At 35.1% G+C, this 24,484-nt stretch overlaps 1 protein-coding gene across 1 annotated transcript in view; it reads left to right on the top strand.

Annotated features, from left to right (window-relative positions):
- The window catches only part of LOC112055293 (hemicentin-1), a 65,744-nt gene that overhangs the window by 7,026 nt on the left and 34,234 nt on the right, over window positions 1-24,484 (top strand). Inside the window, exons 9-19 of the mRNA XM_052888550.1 lie at window positions 411-636; window positions 1,389-1,478; window positions 8,920-9,196; window positions 9,721-9,953; window positions 10,252-10,374; window positions 11,032-11,121; window positions 11,933-12,073; window positions 12,556-12,721; window positions 13,410-13,594; window positions 14,742-14,814; window positions 24,081-24,109. Coding sequence (XP_052744510.1) covers window positions 411-636; window positions 1,389-1,478; window positions 8,920-9,196; window positions 9,721-9,953; window positions 10,252-10,374; window positions 11,032-11,121; window positions 11,933-12,073; window positions 12,556-12,721; window positions 13,410-13,594; window positions 14,742-14,814; window positions 24,081-24,109 — 1,633 coding nt within the window. The remainder of the gene's footprint in view (window positions 1-410; window positions 637-1,388; window positions 1,479-8,919; window positions 9,197-9,720; window positions 9,954-10,251; window positions 10,375-11,031; window positions 11,122-11,932; window positions 12,074-12,555; window positions 12,722-13,409; window positions 13,595-14,741; window positions 14,815-24,080; window positions 24,110-24,484) is intronic.

The raw sequence follows: 24,484 nt of genomic DNA, 5'->3' as shown, positions 1-24,484 counted from the left end.
AAATGATCTTGATTTGGAAAAAGATGGTAAAATATTTATGAAGTAAAATTTATCTACGCACACTTGACTTGACTTGAGCAAGTTGGTAAATGCGTTACGAAAAATTACACAGTATTTGCTAATTTACACAAGCGATTTACGATTTAGCGTTCCGGTACGATGTCTTGTAGAAACCGAAAGGAGTGTGGATTTCATCCTACTCCTAACAAGTTAGCCCGCTTCCATCCTAGATTGCATCATCACTTACCATCAGGTGAGATTGTAGTCAAGGGTTAACTTGTAGAAAAAAAAAGAAAACTTTGAAACAATCCACTTGCGCTGCAGTTATGCCTGAGGCTCATAGATGGCGCTTTGTTATTTTGAAAGAAGTTTAAACTTCAGTAGTCTACAACACACTCGTTATATTTCAGCCATCTCCACATGAACGTAACGACCCGCTACCTGAACTGCGACCCACCGTTGCGCGGCGAGTCCACTGAACAAGAAGCCTTCTACAACAATCCGCAGCGCTGGTGGCGGCTGGAGCACTCCACCAGGCAGACACCCTCGCTTGTGGTGCTGTTTGACGTATTGCGAGGCCGGGTTGAGGAGCTACTAAAGGGGTACCGGCTGTTGCACGACCTGCCACACACACAGGTGAGTGTAGTATATTTTTCGTAAGATAACCTCGTGCTTGTCCAGGATCTCGCCTGATGGTAGTAAATGTGGTTTAAGATGAGTCCACTAAAGCAGAGGCGTTCTACGTGCAGGTTGAGGAGTTTCAGGGTGGAGAACCATCACACTACTGTTCAAAAAATGAGAAGCAAATGATTCATATATTTGCTTCTCTTTTTTGAACTTAAACTTCTTTGCGCACGCTTGACTTGGGGAGTAAGCTTTTCGTAACACATGTACTAGGTGTTACGAAAAGTGTAATCGAAATGATACACTATTAAGTTTAATAGCGCCATCCGTAGGAACACTGATAAACTACGACACAACACAAATCCAGCGCTTGAAAGCGAAATTTAGTATCAAAACGGCATTATTTTGAACTAATTAGTAGGAACTTGTAAAGTAAAGCTTGTCCGACACGAGAGATGGCGCTATTAACAACTACATTTTTTTTTAGTTTTTCTTTTTATTTTATTTTTGATAGAAGTTTTACTTCAGTTGTGTTGTCTAAAGCACACTAGTTTTTTTTTACGTAAAGTATACTCGTGCTTGACAAAGCAAAGGCGTATGCGTAACTTTTCTATTTACTCATTTTTAATAATAAACTTTTGTTATGAAAAGGTGCGTAACACCTTCCGGGAAAAAAGTAATCTGTACGCTTAACATTAATAAATTTAATCATGGTAACTTGGTGGTTTTTCTGTACTTTTTTTAATCGTGTCGTTTTATTATAGTTCCCGGAAGGCGAAGTCGGGGAGCGACTACTAGTTTATCAGAAGATAGAAGGCGCGGCGAGAGTGCAACAGACGGACGACACAGTGCAATGATTCACGATAACGCCCAGACTGTTGAACTGTTAGTAAAAAATATATTTTTCAAAAAACATTTAACATGCAAACAATTTTATAATTTTCCAAAAATTAATAGTTCATTTTCCAGTTGAATACTTACTTTTATAGATACAATTTACAGTACAGGGACTGTAGCACGATCGCATACGCTTCGAACATTAAAATAATATTGTATGCGAATGACATTCGTTATCGACAGGTCACGTGATCAAGTTATCGATCGGATCTGTCATTTCCGTATTTAGTTTTCGAAGTGTTAGCGTTTGTAGAAAGAAAATCGATGTGTCACATGGCTACGGACCCTTAATGCATTAAATCATTGAAGGAATTCTTGTACCCGGGCGAGCGCTGCTCTGAAGTATTCTCTCTGTCAAACGATGAACCCGGCATTCACACAGTGAATCCATAATCGTATCTTCTCATTCGTAAATTAATTGTATTTTTTAAGCGCTTGAGCAGCTCGAGGCAACCGCCGAAGTGTTCTTGACACTGCTGACTGCAGCGCTGGATACGCTCTAAGGGAACATTTACTTGATTATTCTATTGTATCATAAAGCGTTGCCAGCGCTTGAGCAGCTCTAGCCGACTGGCGCTATGTTCTTGACGCTGCTGAATGCAGCGCTGGATACGCTCTAAGGGAACATTTCTATGATAAATGAAATAGAATTTCTTTATGCACGCTTGATATGGTGAATTCGTTACGAAAAGTGTAATCCTCGCCCGATTAAGATGCGTGCTGCCATCTACAGGCATAGTGAAACAGTGTTTGTTATTCTAAACTACCCGTAGATGGCGTTCTTAGAGAACTTTGAAACAATCCCTTTTAGTACACTACAAGAACTGAAGATAGGGTTTCTCATTTTTGAAAGAAGTTTTACTTAAATCATGTAATCACTCAGTTTTTTTTTTAATAACCCTTGTCATCATTAAATCGAATTAATCTAAACTAATATTGTAAAGGCGAAAGTAAGTCTATCTGTCCGTTGGTTTGTTACCTATTTACGAGTACTACTGAACCAATTTGGATGAAATTAGATATAGAAATAAATTGGACCATGGAGTAAAACATTTTTATCCCGGAAAATCCATGGTTCCCGCGGGATTAATGAAAAACTGAATTTAACATGAACATAGTCGCGGGCATCCGACTATTAGTTGAATGCATGTCTATGGGTAATTTTTTTTGATTATGGGTGTCATAAAAAAAAACTGTTCGTTGTGAGTTTAAAGCAATAAATATTATAAAAAAAATAACTGTATTAGTTAGAATTAAAAATATGCACATCTTGCATATATGAGTACTAATAAAAATATCGTGTGTTCAAACAAAATATATATTTTTACGAACTCACACAAATTATATTATGTAACACACTTTGTGTGTTATAATTTGACATTTTTGCAATAAAATATGATGAAATATGAATAGTAAGCATAGACAGAGAACTAAATAGACATATTTAATGCATGTATCACATTAACACAACATATAGAAACTTTATACGCTAGCATGATAGTAATTCGAAATTCGAACTTGAGGAACATTTGTATTATACTTGCGACTCGCTTCGGCTTTTCAAAGGTAGCATCAGTATAAACATTAACTGGACTCTAATAAAAGGGAAAACATCGATTTCCTTCTTTGAAATCGTATGTCAGTGTTCATAAGGACAGTACTGCGAGAAACAAAGACAATGCATTCTTTTTTTAATAATCTTGGTCATAATTCTGTAGTACAAATGGTACAACTACTATCTGTCTATTTACCTCTCTGTCTACGTTAGTAATTTGAAATATGAAATTTATTTGTTTGTTTAATTTAACATTTGACATTTTCAATGCATTTCATATTAATATTATAATGGAATTACTGTCGAATTGGGTAACTAATTTTAATTGTAACTTTAACATTGTATTGGTTCTTGCATCGCGGCACGATCCAAAACTGATCCAAAGTTTTGGATCGTGCCGCGATGCAAGAACCAGCTCATGACTAAGGGCCCCGTATGGGTTCGAAACTAGTCGGGCATACTCCGACGTAATATCACGTGAGTTTTAGCCGTGTTTCATAATCATTTAACATTGTAGTTATAACAATTTCAATGCAAAAACTTTGCAATCACAATATATGTCATAATTAATATTTATTAAACAAATAAAAAGACAAATACTTTTATATTTATATTTTTTCATACTTTTATGGGACCATTTTGATCCAATAAATAGCTTTTTATATAATAAGATTAATAGGGCATTGGAAACTTTCTAATATGTTTAACAAACAAGTCAGACGAACTTGTTATTCAAGCAATATTGGACAAACACTTCGAATCAAGACATGATTTGTCTAATTATTTGACGAACATTTTGATGGTTCAACAATATTATTATTATTAATTGATCATGAAACACGGCTAAAACTCACGTGATATTAGGTCGGAGTATGCCCGACTAGTTTCGAACCCATACGGGGCCCTTAGTCATGAGCTGGTTCACTCACGATAGTTTAAATTCTAAAATATTATTATTATTTTTTTTATTTTTTACATTTTAATAAAAAAGTCGAGTAATCAGTTTAACTGAGCTTGTAATGTCAAAGTTATATTTAAAATCAAATCAAACCAGCTCGACAGTGATCGTTATATTACAATCCACAATGTATACAATTTATGAGAATTATACACAATTATCAATATACAAAATGTAATATTATAAGTATAGATAGATTTTGTACAAAATATATTGTTTATTGTCTTCATTTTAGGTGTAGTTTAGATATAAGCTTACCAGACCATGTGTTAGTTATGTCGTAGTAAAGGTGAATGCCCACCGGACAATACAAGGTCAGCCTCGAGAACCCTTATATACCTCCGTATAAAAGTAAATGAATATGATGTGTACAATTAAGGATCTGGTTGAATAATTGACTTAAAAAAGTATGCTTTTTGAAAAAAAAAAAACTTGAGATGTGTCAAGGGACACCCGGATGGAAAAAAGTTGTTATTTTTTTGTTTATTTATTATGTACAAAAACTTATATACACTCACCAAAAATAATCGTCGCGACACCACCCTGTTCAATGCAAAATAAAGAGAGAGAGAGAAAAACACGCGCACGTCGCACAGCTTACAACTATAGCAAAAAGTGTCGTTACAACTTTTGGTCTTAATTTTATCCGTGTAGCCCTATTTTCCAACGCGCGATAACTAACTTCGATCTATATTTTTTCTGTTACCAACAATCTTAACGAACAAGAAAATGAGCAAACAAACCAATCATCAAAAAGTGTTGTAAAACTCAGGCTGTACGGTCAACAATCTTTGCTTGTTTCCGTTGTGGATAAATTTAAGCTGATTTAAAAATGCAGTAGAACGTTGTAGCAAACATTTTGATGAAGTAATTATTTCATTATTAAAGTAGAATTAGGAAGATTTTTTTAAATATCAATAAATTATTGGATTAAATAATAATTATTAAATACTTAACACAAAACAATGACAGACGTAATTAACACATGGTCACCTAGATATAAGGTTTCTCTTTTCTTTATGGTTTATGAAAAATTCTTTGGTATATGATATCTTATATCCAATATCTTTTCATGTAGGACACAGTTTACTTATTTATTGTATTTTCATAGATTACTAAAACAGGAATAAAATATTTTGTATGGTTTTGTTATATTTCTCGATTTAAAGGAAGTAAAGTTTTCTTTAAGACACGGTATCTGGAGCGATCGTTCTATTGTTCCCAAGGGAAATAACATCCTAGGTCCGAACGTCGATGGTTACGACGATCATGGGTAAGACCGGAACTTTTAACTTTGATTTATATACAGGATGTTTCTAATTTTGATTTCTGAAATAAGTTTGCCAAAGCAAACAAAAATAGATTAGTACCAATTACTCTTTAGTATTACACATTTAATAGTACACAATTGTAATTATATCTATTAATTGTATTTTTCATCATCGATTAATTAAAACACGGGGTTTTATGCTATAGTAAGCCTATCTACAGGGTGTAGAATGTCGGTTAGTTCGTAGGTTCAGCCCTAAGGACAGGGTATCTAAAAGCCCGGTACCCGTTGTCTCCAAGGAAAACGACGTCGAAAGTCCGGACCTATGTTTTAAAAATCACAGGGCCTACAGCCGTCACTTTAAACTTTGACTTATATACATGATGTTTCTAATTTTGTTTTTCTGAAGTAAACTTGCCAAAGCTAAACAAAAAATAGATAAGAGATAAAATATAATTTAACATAGACAATAGCTAGCTAGTAACAATTCGCGTCCTCTTGTGCTACCACCGAAAATATTCACAATAGATTTTAGAACTTGCCTCCTTAAAGGTTTGTACTGTATTTAAGGTCATCGCCCACTTTACCGCAGTTATGTACCGTCGTACCGGCAAAGTAATAATAATTTCAAGTTTGAAACGATTTCAAATTAATACATTTCATTGAGTAAAGACAATTTGAGTTTTAAAAACTATTACTGTAAATACCAAAGCCATACTGGATGTGCCCTGTTTACATTGATCAACAACAACTGTTGATCGCAGTTTGTATGAACGCGTTAGATCGTGATCGTTTGTAACGTCTAGCGAGGCAGGTCCTATGGTAATTGGTCTGAGGCCAGAATTCGTAAAACAGCTGTTTATCATAAATGTCTATTCTCACATATAAATAATTTAATGTAATAAGACATGTAGTCCGAGTAAGTATAAGATTTACAATAGTAATTTTACACACCGACAGATGGTATATACTGTGAAGTGTGTTTTAGGACTTTTAAGTCCACTGCGCACTATTAAAAAGTGGCTTACGACCAACACTTTTTTAGAAAGAACTTTTTATTTTTAATGGATGAAGTCGACCGGCGACTATAGTGGGCGATGACACTTATTGTGCTCTAAATTTTTCTCTCTAGAATAATTTTCAAGGCTATTTTTTTTCGCTTATTTCTAAGTTATAATTTAATTTGCAATGTTATAATTAACCTTATTAAATAAGATTTATGTTCGGGTTTCCTTCTTGTAATGTAAGATATTTGTAAGTTTCGTGGGCGTATCAAAGAGAAATAGACTAAAGACGCATTTTTTTAATTGTTTTTTTTTTTTAATTTTAATTAATAACGGAAACAAGTGTTTTTCTGGTAGTTATATTCCGAGTACCATTCATCAGATTAATTTGAAAGTTTGGTTATTTAGGCAATTTTGAAAAAGTAGCTAAGATAAATTAAATTGTCAAGAGAGAGATATTATATGTTAGCTTTGTAGAGCGTCATCCGTTTCGCACAAACGGTTCAACATCATGTATTTTTTTTTTAATTTATTTTCTTTTATAATTGCTGTTATTGCTTTGCGTTCTCGATTTTTTGGGCCTAACACTAAATTACCCACACGAATAAATTAACTAAAAATAATGAAAATTATTGACGTCCATTGAATAAAATTACACAGATTATACTTATACTATTTTAAAAGATACGTCCATGAAAGCCACGCTCAACACGAAAGACGAGTATTTTAAGATCTTTTGTCTTTTCCAACAACTCGATGGTTATTTACAAAAATAACAACTAGTTAAATATTTAATATACAAAGTAGAATGTGTTCTATATTTAACGGTTTACGTATTTATTTTGTCTATTTACCAAACGTTTTTCAACTGAGCATTAAGTTTAGGGGTTATGATATCGAAAACTTTTACTTGAGGTCCTATAAGTACCATTGTATAACGTAAAATTTTGCTTTTTTATTTTCCTAGTTTTAATGTAATTTGAACTACTGGACATTTTTATACCTTCAAATATCATTTAAAAATTGCTTTTATTGACATGAAATAACCATTTCTTTTGTTTATAATGTTTGGTCTAAGGCCAGAATTCATAAAATAACTGTGTATCTTAAATGTATATTCTTACAAATAAATGATTTAAATTAATGTATTCCGAATACAAATATGATTTACAATAAGTAATTTTACACACAGACAGACAGTATATACAGTGAAGTGTATATTAGGACTATTGACATGAAATAACCATTGTTTTTTTTTTTGTTTATAATGTTTCGGTTTGGAAAACTGTATTTTTGTACCAAATGTTACATTTTGAGTTTGACAAATGCGTTTTTGAGGCAATATAATTACGTAAGCCGTTTTTATAATTATATTAAGGACAATTTTGAGCAATTTTACTCTATAAATATTGTAGATTGTTGGTTTTTTTTTGGTGTAAGTAAAAGATGTCTTCTATGTGAAGTGTGAATTTAAATAAAGATTTTTATTTTTAAAAACATTCTCTTTTTTAGTTTCCTTTTTTTTTTTTGGTGTATGGCTTTTCCATATTAAAAATATTGTCAGCTAAAATTCTGCTTTACTTAACTCGAATATATAAAAAAATATATACGGTCGAATTGAGAAACCTCTCTTTTTGAAATCGGTTAAAAATAACTTGTCCTTTAAGTATTTCCATTCCCCATTTTCCATAATCGGAAAAGACTGTGTTAGACGTCAATCGAACTACGACTCTTCGATGATTAGTCCACCCCATTTGGCGTTGAGCTATTAAGGCTACAGGATTCATTGCGATTTTGTTTTAATTCTTTACAAGTTAGCCCTTGGCGACTTTGGTTCGTCTGGAACCAAAGTCACCGACATAGCTCAGCGAGTCGCGAAGCTGAAGTGGGAATGGGCAGGCCACATAGTTCGAAGAGCCGATGGACGTTGGGGTCCCAAGGTGTTGGAATGGCGACCCCGCACCGTAAAGCGCAGTGTTGGTCGACCCCCCACTAGGTGGACAGAGGACATCAAGCGGATTGCAGGAAACCGCTGGATGCTGGCGGCTCGAGATCGTGATGCTTGGAGGTCCATGCAAGAGGCCTATGTCCAGCAGTGGACGTCCATCGGCTGAAAATGATGATGATGATGATGATAGCCCTTGGCTACAATCTCACCTGATGGTAAGTGATGATGCAATCTAAAATGGAAGTGGACTAACTTGTTAGGAAGAGGCTCAAAAGCCACACATCTTTCGGTTTCTACACGATCGTACCGGAACGTTAAATCGCTTGGCGGTACTTCTTTGTCGGTAGGGTGGTAACTAGCCACGGCGTCTAATATTCGATTCTCTCTGATCTGTGGGACAGAAAAGTAAAAGATTGAGGGTAGCTCGATATAAACTACGTACATACCTCCCATATTTGATAGAGAAGGATGTAAATAATTGTATCCTTTAGAATATCTTTTTACTGAGATAAATTGAAATAATATATATTAGTATGAATTGTTTTGATACGATTAGCTACTTAAGTTTGTGTCACACGATTTAACCTACATCGATAACAATGTCAAAAGGTCGCTGACAAGACATAACTGTATCACTTCCGACAAATCAGTCGTTAGAAATAGAAATGTTCCAAATATAAAATGGGCGCGAATTCTATTGTTTTATTGTTATTTTTTTTAATATCATTTACTTACGAATGCAAAGGTATTGAATCCATACAGCCGAGCCATAAAGTGAAGAGTGATGGGAAGGGAAGCTTGGTTTTCGTGTTTGATACAACGGGGTCTATGTTCAATGATTTGAGGCAGTTGAGGGAAGGGGCTGAGATGATCTTGAAGACGGCTTTGGAAGAGAGCCAGGTTATAGCCGATTTTGTGTTTGTGCCTTTCCATGATCCGGGTAAGTTTTACTTTTTAAATTAACATCGTCATCAATACATATCTTCGACCATTAATAACAGTACCTGCCTCGCTAACCGTTACCCCTCTGGCAAAGATTAAAAATCAATGATATAATGCGTTTATAAAAACTGTTGCTATAGAATCGATGTTTCATTGTTTTAATCGTTTTCGTCGTGTAAAGAGCTCCCTAAAAATGCCGGTTTGTGTAGTTGAATGGCATAAAAAACAGCCAAAAACTAGTAATTTAGTAAAAGATGGAGGGACGTAATAAATTTGAAGTTTACAAATGTTATGTACTTATTTCTACAAGAATCGATTCTTTTGACGGAACAGCAAAACCGAAACAGCCGAAACATCCACATAAGATCCACTTTTTCGTATCGAAGAAACAAAGTTAGTTAAATATTTAAATATCTTAACATTTGGTATGAAGCCCCATAGACCGACCGTTCATCTTGGAGGGGCAGCAGCCCTCCCAATAAAAACAGGCTCATGGTCATGATGATAACAAAATATTTCTAGGTGTCGGACCAGCGACAGTCACAAAAGACATAGAAGTGTTCAAGAAAGCCCTAGCAAGCGTCGGGCGGGTCTACGGCGGCGGGAACTGCCCCGAGATGACGCTGAAAGGCATCCAACTAGCGCTCAACGTCAGCCGCCCGCATTCCTTCCTATACGTATTCACTGACGCCTCTGCATACGACCATAAGCTGGTTGGGAAGGTGTTGGATGCTATACAAAGGCAGCAGACTCAGGTTTGTTCCAATTTATAACTGAAAGGCATCCAACTAGCGCTCAACGTCAGCCGGCCGCACTCCGGTTGGATCCAATTTATAACACAAATTGTGAACAATTTTGCGTGCTACTCTACAACGTTCATAATTCTTAAATGCAAATACGATTTGAGAAAGAGAGATTTGAGAAAGCTCATTTTCGAGATCTTTGAAAGGAAGAACTTTATTTATCCTAAATATATAAGTCCCGGGAGTTGAAATAGACCACATTCTTGAAATGTGCCATTAAAATGTTATCTACTATTGTAATCTCTTGCAGGTGGTTTTTGTACTGACTGGCCATTGCAATGATCTCGACAAGCCGACGTTTAGAGTGTATCATCAGATCGCCACCGCTAGCTCGGGACAAGTGTTTAATCTAAACAAAACCAGCGTTCATAAGGTGATTTGTTAAGTTACGGAAATAATATTTATCAATGTAGATTGTAGTTAGTTATAATTTAGGTAGGAATCAGGTAGAAGATGTCTTTTACGTAGGTGTTAGAGTCCTTTTCATGAAAGAACTCCCGCGGCTAAAACCTGAACTATTATTGACTGCGCCTTACACATATGACAATAAGACCGCCATTACCAAATGACAATGAGTGCCATTAGCGCCGCGTCTGGGGGACTTCTTTTGTGAAAAGGACTATACTTTAAGGTACCTACATTTAAATATTTTTTGCACTTACTCAATTAGTGGATCAAGGATCTTTTTAGTCTTTTCTCTTGAAAGTTTTTACATTCAATTTCAAATTGTCACGTGTAATTTCACCGAAATCGTTTAAACAAAGACAGATATTCTTTACCAAATAAAATTATGATGCTATATCAAATATATCATAGGTTTTGTTATATTTAACTTTGTTTATTAACAGTTAACCTTTGTAGACTTTAATAATGCTTTTAATACTGACATTTCAGATTATTCTGACATTTTACCTATACTATTTCGACTTTTCAATTTTATATCTGATTTTTGTTTTTATATTTTTCTTATTATGGGCGTATGCTTGAAATAAATGAATTTTATTTTATTTTATTTTTTTATTAAATTTAGGTGCTGGATTTTGTGCGAAGTTCTATAAAAGGCAGGACTGTTAATCTGGCCTCTGCCGTCAATCCGCCTGGCTACAATTATACTCAAGAGGTAATGTCCAATATAATATATTAATATAATATATATAATATATCAATATAAGTTTTTAAAACCAACCTAAAAATTTCTGTGCGATCATTGGTTGCTGAGATATTGGTAATCAAAGACAAAATGATCTTTTTCCATTCAAACATCGATATCTCAGCGAGAAATGCTCGTATCGAAATTAAAAAAAAACGAAATTAAATCTGAATAAACAAGCTACCCGGTCCATATGGAGGTTGAGTCGAAAAAATTTTTTCTACGTCCGTAGATTAAAAAAAAAACCCAAAAAAATTCGAAATTTTTTTTTTCGGTGGTTTTCTTATGATTACTCGAAAAATATTTTCAAAAAAAAATTTTCACACTCAGATCCAAAAACTAAACACTTAGCTACAATTTGCTTTTTATTTTTTTGCTGTACGACCATTTTTGTATAAGTTACAGCCTGTTGAAAAACCTCCAAAAATTTGGATTTTTTTTCTGCTCCCTTAATTTTTGTGCATAGTATATAAATAGATATTATAGCAGTAGTAGTAGGTAGTAATAGTATGGCGATCTCGCACCAGAAAGCGCAGTGTTAGTCGACCCTCCACTAGGTAAAACAAGGATATCAAGCTGGTAGCAGGTAAAGTCTTTTTCATGAAAGAAGTCCCGCGGTTAAAACCTGAACTGAAATTGACAGCGCCTTACACAAATGACAATAAGACCGCCATTACGAAATGAAATGAGCGACAATAAATTTTATTCAGGTTCTACGTACGGGACTTCTTTAGTGGCGCGAAGTCTATAATTAATTGAATGTTTACTTGTCATGTTACAGATACCCGTGGACAAGTCAGTGGGCGAAGTGACGGTGTCAGTGTCGGGGGCGAAGCCGCAGATCCGCGTGGTGAGCCCCAGCGGCGAGCGGCTCATCGGCCCGCCGCGGCTCATCACCACGCTCGACTTGTCTGAGATTATGGTGAGCATTACTTACTTTTTTTTTTAACCGATTTCTTTATTAATGTTTGTTACCTCATAAGTTCGTCATTTCTTAACCGATTTTGAAAAATTCTTTTTTTGTTTGAAAAAGTATAGTTCCAGATTGGTCCCATTTAATTTTCATGAAAATCGGTTTAGTAATTCTGTGTTAAAATGAAAATAACGAAATTTCGCGTACTGTGGCAGTATTTTTCACTATGCTAGGATACACTGAAAACAGAAAAATAAAATCTTTATAAATTAGTAACGGAACGCTAAATCGTTTGGCGGTACGTCTTTGTTTTTTTTTCAATTTAGAAAAACTCAATTGGCTCAGCCGGAGATCGAACCCAGGACCTCCGTCTACAAACTGTGAAAAAAGTTTATATGAGGATATCAAGGAGATGCGTGACTTTTTGTCATGGGTTTTAACCACGGTGCTTGTAAAGACTCATTCAGGACATTCTTTATTCTGTGGTACAGATAGTGAAAGTGCTGAGACCGGAGCCCGGCAATTGGAGTATAACAGTGGGCAGTGAAGAGCAGCACTCGGTGAGGGTCGTCGGCTTGTCCAACCTCACCTTCCAGCAAGGGTTCTCCGTGCAGCCGGCCATGTCTATGGATGAGACCAGCTATCGGCCCTTGAAAGGTACTGTTATGGTGAACCCTATCACTACAGACATAGGGTTCATAATCGCTCGGCCATTGTTTGCCATTTGAGATAAGAAAGATTTATGATCTTGTTTCATAGATCTCCCATTAAAAAGTACATGCACAATCAGCGGCCAAAAAACGTCCCCACTCAATGAGTGACAAACACAACTTCTTGGCACTCAATTCAAGTAGTCGCATTTGCAAATTTAACCTTAAACTCAATCCTTAAGGTTGAATTTGCTCTGAATTTGGGATTTTATTGAATATAGGACTATATTTAAAAGTATAATTTTCTTTACATATATTTCTAAAACTGTCAAAGCAAAATTGGCCAGTTTTAAAAGAAATTTTCTACATGATTGTGCGTCCTTCTATTATAAGAGGTTAATGCTTTGTTTACGCCGAATTTCGTAGAACGGCGTCGGCGTACGCGTGTTTTGTATAAGCATTCCGAGAATAATCTAGAATAAGGAAGGAAGGCTATAGGCTATACTATATGTATAGCCTATAGCCTTCCTCGATAAATGGACTATCTAACACTGAAAGTATTTTTCAAATCAGTCCTGAGATTTGCGCGTTCAATCAAACAAACAAACAAACTCTTCTGTATAACATTAGTATAGATTTTATTTTTGTATTTACCCCACCATCTACATCTAACCATTGACTCCTTTAACTCTCAGGTACATATAACCACATGCTAATATCTCTAAATGGCACCAATACCTCTCTACACATGGATCAAGTCCAACTGTTGAGTATGGACGGCAAACCTTTATTCGAAGTGCCATTACAAGAAGTCGACAAAGAGAGGAATATCTACCAGGCCGCTGCTTTTGTACCTCCTGATGAGTTCTTTAATATAGCAGTAAGTAATAAACCATAAAAACAACCCTTTTCTATTTCCGTCAAGTGGTAGGGGTAGGGTAGGGTAGGGGTATGGAAAAAGTGCACATAAGTTAAAGCGAAGCTTGACCGGGTCCGCTAGTAGATGATAATTTAACAAATAATAAAGGCGAATGGAAAAGACTGACAAATTTTGACGACCCCTCTTAAAAGGTATAAGGTGAAATGATGCGTTAGTCAGAAAAGACTAAACACGACATTAGAGAAGTGGGTACGACATTAGTCCAGTTGGTGGTGGTGGAACCAGGAGGTTTAAGTGGTAAAGGGGCAGGACTCATCACCCAGAATGAGTCCTGCCCCTTTACCACTTAAACCTACCTTTACCTTACATGATAAGCCATAGGTGCTAATTAGTTGTACAGCGTGTGTCAGATTGTTTACAGTAGGACCAGATTAGCCATAGGGCGGTAGGTGGCAATTTGCTACAGGCCCCGCGTTCAGGAGAAAAAAATATGAAGGTCAATTTTGGTAGCAATATGGACAAGATATATATTTTTTTTGCAAACTGCTTATTGTGGAAATGTCAAATGAAAGACCGTCCTAAGAGGATCATTTTAAAATAATTAGCTTTTGAGTTAATCAAGGATATACGAATATACTCGTATTGTTCAAACTTGATTCAAACTTGAATCTCCGAAAGCAATGAACCTAAAATTTAGAAAACAAAAATACAGAATTTTTTAATAAGAAGGCCACTTTTGGGGCGAAAAAAACAAATTAGAATTTGTTTATTTAACCTAAAACGGCCCTGTGTTTAAATTTGCTGCATTCTCTCAAACAATAGTTGTTTGAGAAAATGCATTGTCATTTCTTAAACAATTATTGATTCTTTAACAACTTCTAGTTGACTGAATAAGGACGATAATTGTAAGGACTTGTAGTCCAATAAAACAAAGTGGAACTTGATTAATTCTGTATTAGGTATTAGATCACATAACTATCTCTTACGGGCCGACATTACAAAAGTACAGACATTACAGAAAGAGTGGTTCATAGATTAAAGAGAGTGTTGCCAAAGTTAAATATTGTATTGTTTTCTCAACAATAATAATTATAATTATTTATGTGCTCACAATATTTTTTTATTTAAATATATTGTGATTTTTTAGATAATAGGCCACGATGACAACGGACAGGAAATCCGTAGAATGGGTTCCACTGCAGTGCAAGCTAAACCACCAGGTATTTGTTTTATTACTAGCGGACCCGCGACTTCCTCCGTCCTTAGATCTCCTTAATCCGGCCCTCTTGCAAAATCTGTAGCCGTCATGGCAGACAAGTTAACATCAAGTTAACTCCTGAGAAATCTTGTGTAGCTCTTTAGGTCGCCTATAGTTATGTGTAGGTACTACTGATTATAATTAATTAAACAAAAATGATAATGCGTACCGTAGGTAGAATACGTATCAATCAAAGTACATTTAAAACGCGAGGATTTACCGATTTAACCGTCGTGTGCTCATTTTTTTTTCTTGGTCGTCTGTGGGCCCCTCTAGACGGGATGCCCGACACAAATAGTAGTTATCATCAAATTTAATATAAACAATATTAATTTCGTGTAGTACATGGAATAAGGGTCCGAAATATATCGCTATCAATTAATAAAAGTTAAGGATTTCTTGGAAAACTTAATTAAAACATCACGTATTTTTTTTTCAAATTTTTTAAACGTCAAAAACACTGTCGTCTATTTTGTGACGTCACTTATACACTAACGTCGAACTATAGTCTGTTTTTTAATTCCGTAGAATTCTGACATTTCTATTTCCAGTTCCATTTGTCAGTCACTTTTGAAATTTCAGTTGCCACAAACCTTTTTTCTGCTGTTTGTTTCATCAAACCAAACTAAAAATCATTCTTAATATAAAAATTGATTTTACCTAAATTTATTACAGAATTATTTAGTACTTTAAATAAGCAAAATCTAAATAATCCACACTTTGAAGTATAATAACAATAAATTCATTTTGCTGTTTTAGGAAAATATAAACATTGTAAGTGATTATAGAAAGTTTTATTTATTAATTAGCATCATCATCAACATCATTATCATCATAGTCATCCTCAATAATAGAAGTATCGTTAACATTGTCAATTAAGTGGTCAATTTGGTGTTGGTGGTCCTCACCACATGACCCTTAACCTGCTAGGCCCACCTCGATCGGGTTGAACTCGCAGTGTTAAGGGGTAAACGAATAACAGTGATACTCTGTAGTACTGCTAAGTTATCTATGATGAATTTATTATATATTTATGTTGATGATTTAATATCGAATTATAGTTATAGATACAGGTGGGATAAAAGTAGCCCAACGGTGGTTCTAGGTAATGTACCTAGAACCATTCTATTAGCAGAACCTCGCAGTATCACCCGCATAGTTTCCGTTGTCTTAGGAATAAGGAGATGAAATATATGGCCTATAGCTTCCAAACAGTAAAAGAATTTTTCATTCCATAACTGTGATGGCGGCGTATCTAGTGTTAACAAATAACAGCTGTCAGGTGCCTCTAAAGGATAAAGACAACAATTATTGGTGTTTATAAAGCTATGGAAATTGCATTAGACCATAAATCAAATTGAAATAAAATTTTATATAGTCGAAAATAACATCGCAAATAATACATTTTATCAAAAAGGTTTGTGAAATCTGCTGTCTACCCTGGTCTGGCTAGTTGATGATATTTTTTCCCACGTCATTTCTATCGAATTTAATATTTTGTAAATTGTGTTAGTTAAAATTAAGATAATGTTATATTTATTTATAATTTAATTGAATCTTAGGCTTGTGTAAATTTCATTATTAGAATCGAAAGAATAAGTTTCGTTTTAGTTCAACTTGTCATCTTTTTTATGGGAACTGTTTTACATATAGAAACACCGGAAACGGAAATTGAATTGTCAGAATTCTGCGGAATGACTAAATGGACTATAGTTAACTAATATTTTTGTCAAACGCTCAACACAAACCGTCGAAATTTAGACTGTCATGGCCGACAGGTGTTTTGGCTCGTAATGTCAAAAACATATTTAAAAACTAAAATTTTCATGTATTCACGTCTCAAAAAATATGAAAAAAAAAATTAAATAATAGCAGCGTTTTACCTGAAATAAAACGCATATTAAAATACTTACCTCACTGGAAGCTTTATATTGAGAGTAGCATTTCCGTTTCCGTCGATTTCATACCAGTTTTCGTACTTTTATTGACGTCACGTCTGGCTATGTGGCGCCACCTGGCGGTGTCGGGCTCGGGAAGTTTCGTAAATCGCTGAGCGCGACTTTAGCTCATTGGCTCAATATATCACCAGGCAGGAATTACTTAAAGCTTCCAGTGAGGTAAGTATTTTAATATGCGTTTTATTTCAGGTAAAACGCTGCTATTAAAATATTGACCGTAACTGGAAGCTTTATATTGAGAGCCTGTTTGTTTTCGCCTGGTGACGCCACATTATGGTATTATTTCGCCAATGTGATTATTAAAATAAAACTTTTTATAACAATATTATCTCTAATTCGATTAGGCTTTATTTAGAGAACAAGCTAGTAACGAAGTTTGACTTACTGTGTCTGTGCATAATACAATATTCCATTTTGTTGGAATGTAGCAAAAATACATGTCTACGGTACAATGGTAGCCAGTAATAAGTATCTATTGTCTGTGGATATTATTTATTTAACCCTTTACACCCGAGAGATGAAGTTCTTCAATATTGTGTTTAAATGTTATTCCTTAACTTCCATAGTGGTAGAAAATGATGAGAAAAATATTGAAAAAAATCCTGGTGCACCTGGTTTGCAGCAACCAGACCCTCACGATCGTGAGTTACAGGAAATAATTGTAAGTCGCACGATCGTGAGTCTGTGTTATTATATAGCAATATAACAAAGAAAATAATAAAATAATGATTGATAGTTATAAACATTATATTTATTTTAATAATTATTATAAAATCAACACTTTTTTACTTCAGTCTTAGACTTAAGTTAAACAAAATAAACATTTTAATTGATGCTCGGTCAGGAATCCTGTACTGCATAATGGTTCCTGTCGAATGCAACCCCATCTTTTCCATTTTCTCAATTAAAGGAATGGTATAGTAAAATATTGATTATGATATACACAGCGACCACGTGGGCACCTTTTATCAAATGTAAAATTACTGAGGGTCCAAGATCCAAGATTTGTATCGCCGAAACTGCTTCCTTTGTGAATTTCGAAATCTAGCATCACTATCACTTGTGGAAAGGATAAAACGTTGTAAGTCTACAGGTCGTGGTCTATTTTTCACGACCTGCCATAGCTTACAGCGTCCTGTGAAGGGGATCATCAATCGTGCTCCTCAATCGAGTAGAATCCTGGGGCTCTTACCAATTTTTTACAGGCTTATTTAACATGTCAATCATGTTAAATAAGCCTGTAAAAAAGCACGTATGGAAGCTTGTACCTTCCATACGTGGTTATACACTTCGTTTGGAGCTGGTGAATAGGACTCGACAACATGGAGTGCATTACCAGTTAGAGTAAGGAGCCTGTCTCTTGTCATCAGGTCATTGATCAAGCCTAACTTCATACCAACTCTCCAATACATTACTCAAGGGTAAGAAATACAGCCCATAATAAGATGAATAGCAAATCATTTAGCTATTTCAGCCCTTAAAGAGTAAGTTCATGATCTGCAGTGCGTATGGTAATATAATTTGAAACAATGAGATATCCTTTCCAAAAACTGTGTATCAAAATAACCATGAAAATATTCAATTGGTCGTCTTACTGGGTTTATTGGTAAGGTAGACTAGTTGTGAGCGTTTTCTATAAAAGCAGTTTGCTTCCATATTTGCTTTCTTGTTTCTTGTATCTAGAACTGATGCTGCCCCTTGCCCTTTTGAAGGCCTTCTACCACGTCTACTTACTGGCGATCTCGATCTGCTACTGTAGAAGGCAAACATCTTGATTCTCGCACAGTAAAACGCGATTCTCTCACTGTCGTTCTTAAATTTGGCGGGACTCTTAATTCACATGGTGGTGACGATGGTTTTAGTTCTATTACCTCAAAGGAAGGTGGTATTTGTTTGTCATCCTGTTCTTTTTCTGACGCTTTGTCTGCAGTGTGCTGATATCAGACATCTGGATCGAATTCTGTGTTCAGAATCTTCAATATCAGATATATTTCCGTTCGCCAAAAGGTCACAAATTGTTTCGCCCATGAGTGAACGCTCTAAAAGTAAAAAATACATACATTCAAAGGCATTAAATCACATAAATAAAACTAAAAGACATAGTAACATTTGTTATCAAGTTTACGTAGTAAGACCGAGGTACTACGATCGTGCGAGTTTAAATTTCGAGGCATAGTATGAACCGATAAATAAACTAATGTACAAAAAACACATGTAGTATTATTTTACAACTAATAAAGTAGCAAACTACATATAAAAATATTAGTAAACCATTAGCATTACGAAAACATTAAATACTTACTTGTTCGAGCGGCGTGGTCAAAAAACACAGTCATCTTTTTTGTATCTTCCGGACGACTGACAAGTTCCACCATGTATCTATAGCAATAAAGTGTATTTTGGCATGCCCTCAGATAGTCCCACGATCATTCGACGACGCTTGCGTCCGCAAAAGCTGTTACGTGTGTAGTGTAGAATTTTTCAAAGACAAAACTCACGATCGTATAAGCTCGAGTGTAAAGGGTTAAACTGTCAACTCTTTAACATTCAAGTGTCATAATATGTCATCAGCCATTTACTATATTTTACAAATATTAATAAATAGAACAGTTAGCAGTGCTTAACGTGTTTTCGTTCATCTCGCGACTCCAACTCTCAACACATTCAAAAATAAATCAATGAACTAAAAATATACCATACATTTTTTGGATTGGAGTTCAATACTTTTAATTTTAGGGATTTCCTCATATAATTGATATTCACACTAAATTATTTAGGAAAAACACTGCTGACCGATATAGTCGTTATGAAGATTTCTTACGTGACGTCTTTACTCATTCTGCTATAACCATATGCGAGGCGGTTTTTTTTTTTTAAAAAAAAAAAAAAAAAATTATTACAAAGAAATTAATATTAATTCTTGCTGCATGTAGTCGTAGTGGATAGTTATTTTATTTAATAATGAAATAGACTTATTATTTCCTAAAGAAAAATTATGATAGTGATTATTTTATTTACAAATAATTTCCAGCCAGAGTAAATACTTCTATCGGTTTTTGAGCCAAATTGCGGCCTATGTTATCCCTATAATAAGTAATGTTAGGTCATATACACGCCTTTCAGAGTGTACCCACAAAAATATAACTATTGAAAAAATAACTTATTAAGAAGTTACTGACATTCCAAACTGGTGGCATGGAATTTTTAGGCTTTCTTAACAATTTGGTATGAATTTAAGGATATGCTTTACAAAGTTATTGATCTCTTAAGTAGGTTACTTGAAGATTCAAGAAACTTAAACTGAGTCAGTTCTTAGACATTAGGTCATATAATGTACTAAAACTTTTACTTTTAGACAACCACTACACAAGCCAATTTTTAAATTTTGACAGGAAATTAAAAATAGTTTCAGGTATTCCCATATTTCTTGAAGACTACCTCTAACAGTTTTGTAACTGCTAAGTCCGTTGTCGTGATTATAATAAATTTGTCTTCATTCTATAGAATTATCGGTACTGCTAGCACTCGGAATTTGAGATCCAAATGACATAAGACTTACTCTTATCAAGGCTATTAAATATATTCCTGTCAACCGATTCTGATGATTCTCTGAGAATCAGTGTAAGTGGTGGCGATACCATAAAGCAAGTGGGAAATTCCCTATACACACTGTACACATCGTATAAAACAACTTGAGCGTAAGTTACATCTCGGGATACGCACAAGTAATCATGGACTACGTGAACCTTATTTAATGAGTCAGATCAGAATAGATCAGTCACCGACATACCCTATTTCATAATCACTTTTTCTATGCTACAGTAATGAAAGCGCCAAGTATGGAAGATGGCGATGTTGTATAACAAGTGATTTGCATGCTTGTTGTACCTGCCGCATATACTATTGTGTACTGTTGTGAACTTAGTGATAGTCTAATTAAGGTTACTAGACATAAAGATCTTGCAATTTTAACTGTTATATTCTATATTTAAACTCATTTCTCTTTTCCTCCGTAATATGTAACGGCAGTCATTTTGTCCAATTGAATGTTGCTTAGGAGGAGAGTTTGATTCTAGGGGCATATACGAGTAGTATGACATACATTCCCTTTTTATTGGAATGCAGTACCTATTCCTCTCGTGACCATGAATACCTCAGAGGGTGAATGTTTAGTAACGCTAACAAAAACACTGACTGAGGGTCTCAGTGAAGTAGGTAGCTAGCAGTCTAATTATATTAAACAAGGTCATTCATTCATTCACTGGTAACGGGCAAGTTTTCGATATAGTCTACATCCACGCTTCGTACTATTTTCTTAGTAGGTAAATGATAAAATTGTCTATTCTTAATTCTACATATCTCTTACAAAACATGCTGCGAATTCGATAGCATTGAGAAAGTATTTGAGAAAGAGACATGCATAGTTCAAATGACAAGGAAGTAATGTCCAACAATTCCCTGTATACAAAACGTAGGAAGCACCTTTGGGATTTTATTACATACACATGCAAGTAGGCTTGTGTCTATTCTTCAAACTGAGTTTTTGATGCTGTACGTATTTAGCAAGTGGAAATGAGGTTAAATATTGGTCCGGCTTCAGTATTAACAACAGAGCATGGTGCTTTTATGATTCTTTGTATTTCATGAAGTACACAATTGTTGATATTTCTTCCAAAACAGGAGTGTGGAACGCTGTTCCATATAGATTAAGAAAAACACGAGGTTATTCGAGAAAACGGTAGGAGATAACCTCAGATTAACCTCTGTACGTTTCTGGTGCCACCATTTTCTCCCATTGAAAAAGGTGGTGAAAAAGGTGGCTAAAAAGACCGCTTGAAATGAAGTCTATCTCAAAATACTTTAGGTTTTCTGGATGCATTAAACTTTAAAGCATACATAATACCCTTGATGGGCCTCGAGCCCCTCAAAAAGGATTCATTTAGAATCCTTTGTTTTAATAGAAATTTTTATGTTACCGCTTATGCATTTTTCTACATTTGCTAGGTGACGGAGGGTATCATAATATGTTTTACCTTTTCGTTTGTTTCTAAGTTTTATGAAACCTGGAGTATGGTTATAAATTTTGCAAATAATAAACTGTATACATCCAGTAATACCTTTAGAAAACTTTGATGTATTCGGAAAAATAAGTTTCCTGCCTTTAACCTCTATATCAAAATGTACATAATGTTTTAATCTGACGCTTTCGTTCATCAGATTTTTACGCCATTGTTACAAAGTAATTAATTCACCCATTGGTTACAAATCTAGTTGGCCTATTCACTATTTTGGTCTTTATTATCAACCTATGTCAATTGGAAAAATGTCATTTACCTACTGTGGGATATTCACGAGTAAGCAATAAATGACATTTTTACATAGAAACTCAATTTTGTATATGTCAACTAGCAAACGTAAAAGATAGTGAGTCAGCCTGCAAGGGCTTTAGGACATTAGTCTCTTGTACATTTCTGATAAACACCCCGCGAGAGTGGATTATAATGATCATACAAGCAAGGCTGCGCAAGCGTTCCAAGCGATGGAATCTTAACATTTTTCATGCATTCCCCTCGCGAGGGGTGGCGATCACACACACGACATCGACACGGGTATTTGAATAATTTATATGGATAGATAAGATATTCGTATCCATACATCGTTGATAAACACCCCGCGAGGGTAGATTGTATTGATCATGCAAGCAAGGCTGTGCATGAACGTGTGCGCATTACAGATATGTATATTCCGTGTTGTATGTTCCACGCGATGGAACATTACTCTTCATGCATACGCCCGCGACGGTGGCGATCAAGGACACCGGTATTTGAATAATTTATATAAAGAGATAAACACCCCGCGAGGGTGGGTTGTAATTATCATGCAAGCATGGCTGTGCATGAGCATTTGCGCATTGTATGTATATTCCGTGTTGTGTGTTTTACGTGATGAAATTTCAACACTATTTGTGCCTTGCCCTTGCGAGGGGCGGCGATCCTCAGTATTTGACTGGAAATACGTCTAGGAATGTTAACACTTTCTATAACTTCGTCCCCATGAGGGGCGGTAATCTATTAGTCCGGTATTTGACTGTGCAAATACGTCTAGGAATATTTAAACTTTCTATACCTTACTCAGTAAGTTGGTTTTGCAAATACGTCCAGGAACGTTAAAAACTGTGTATACCTTGCCCCCGCGAGGGGCGGTAATCTATTAGACCTATATTTGACTGCAAATGTGTCCAGCGACGTTAACAGTGTCTACGTCTTGCCCCTGCGTGGGGTGGCGATTTATAAGGCCAGTAATTTACATCCAATCAAAATTCCTGTGCTAAATTCTGGCGGGATTTGTGAACCTTTTTTCAATGCCGGTTTGAATTGAAGTAACAATATGTTTGAGTAACTTCCAAAAACTCTTTGTCTAACTTGTCTTCGAGCATTCGTAATTTATGTACTCCTTTGAAACGAAAGCCACTGGCCACGCGTTCGTTTTGTAGTATATATGTTAGACAACAGTCTATTGCTAGAACGTTCACTTTGGTTTCTGAGTTCACATTTTTAGGAAGCCCGCTGGGCCCCGCCACTTTTAATACTATTTTAACTGTTGAAAAATCACTACAAAGAAAATATTATTATATACATGCAAGTACGAAAACATTTGCAAAAAAGCAAGACTTTCAAACACATGAAGTAGTGATCCGAACGGAAAAACCGTTAAAATAATGATCACGTACTATTTTCAAATGAAATTTGAAATTTTACATAATTTAACGTTAATTACATTAACGTTGTATGTTACAACGTAATAATTACAACGTATTACAACGTAATAAAATATAAAGTACTCACAGCGAATTCACTTCACTTATTACACTTTATCTTGCAATGTCGGGTACCAACTGATTGCAAGATGTTGCTTCGACGGTAAACAAAACGCCAATGAGCTAAAGTCGCGCTCAGCGATTTACGAAACTTCCCGAGCCCGACACCGCCAGGTGGCGCCACATAGCCAGACGTGACGTCAATAAAAGTACGAAAACTGGTATGAAATCGACGGAAACGGAAATGCTACTCTCAATATAAAGCTTCCAGTTACGGTCAATATTTTAATGAACTATTTAAGACCATTTAAAAAAATTGTCAACTAGCCTATTGCTTTAGCTTATAGGTTAATCCAGGATTGATAGGAGTGAGTCTAGATAACCTTAAAATTGAAGCTTAGGATTACGATTTTAACATTTTTAAAATCTCATTAGTTTTGATGTTTGTTTCAGATGTTCCATACTTAGTGGCAACGGAGAAGGTAATATCGAAACTGTATTTTAGATATCTCTTTTTAGGGCTTCGTTGGCAACAAGGAATCCTTATAGTTTCGTCTGGTCTGTCTGTACATCTGTCCGCGGTTTAGCTCAAAGACTATTAGTACTAGAAAACTGATATTAATCTGGGCTTGTTAAAATCATTATTTGATTCAAGGAAGCTCTGCCAGATAAATTAGTTTATACATTAAAAATTCACAGATAAGAGGTATATCTATTATTTAATAAGTAGTAATATTATAAATAGGTAAAGTTTGTAGTATTCTAAGGAATAATCTCTGGTTCTACTGAAAATTCTTTACCACTAGAAAGTAAATGTTATTTGTGTGATGAAAATTATACTCGGCTAGTTTCTTACA

This window comes from Bicyclus anynana, chromosome 23 (genome assembly GCF_947172395.1).
Source record: "Bicyclus anynana chromosome 23, ilBicAnyn1.1, whole genome shotgun sequence".
Taxonomy (NCBI): Eukaryota; Metazoa; Arthropoda; class Insecta; order Lepidoptera; family Nymphalidae; genus Bicyclus; species Bicyclus anynana.
Note: the sequence above shows the minus strand (reverse complement) of the source record. Positions and strands in the feature narration are given on the sequence as shown.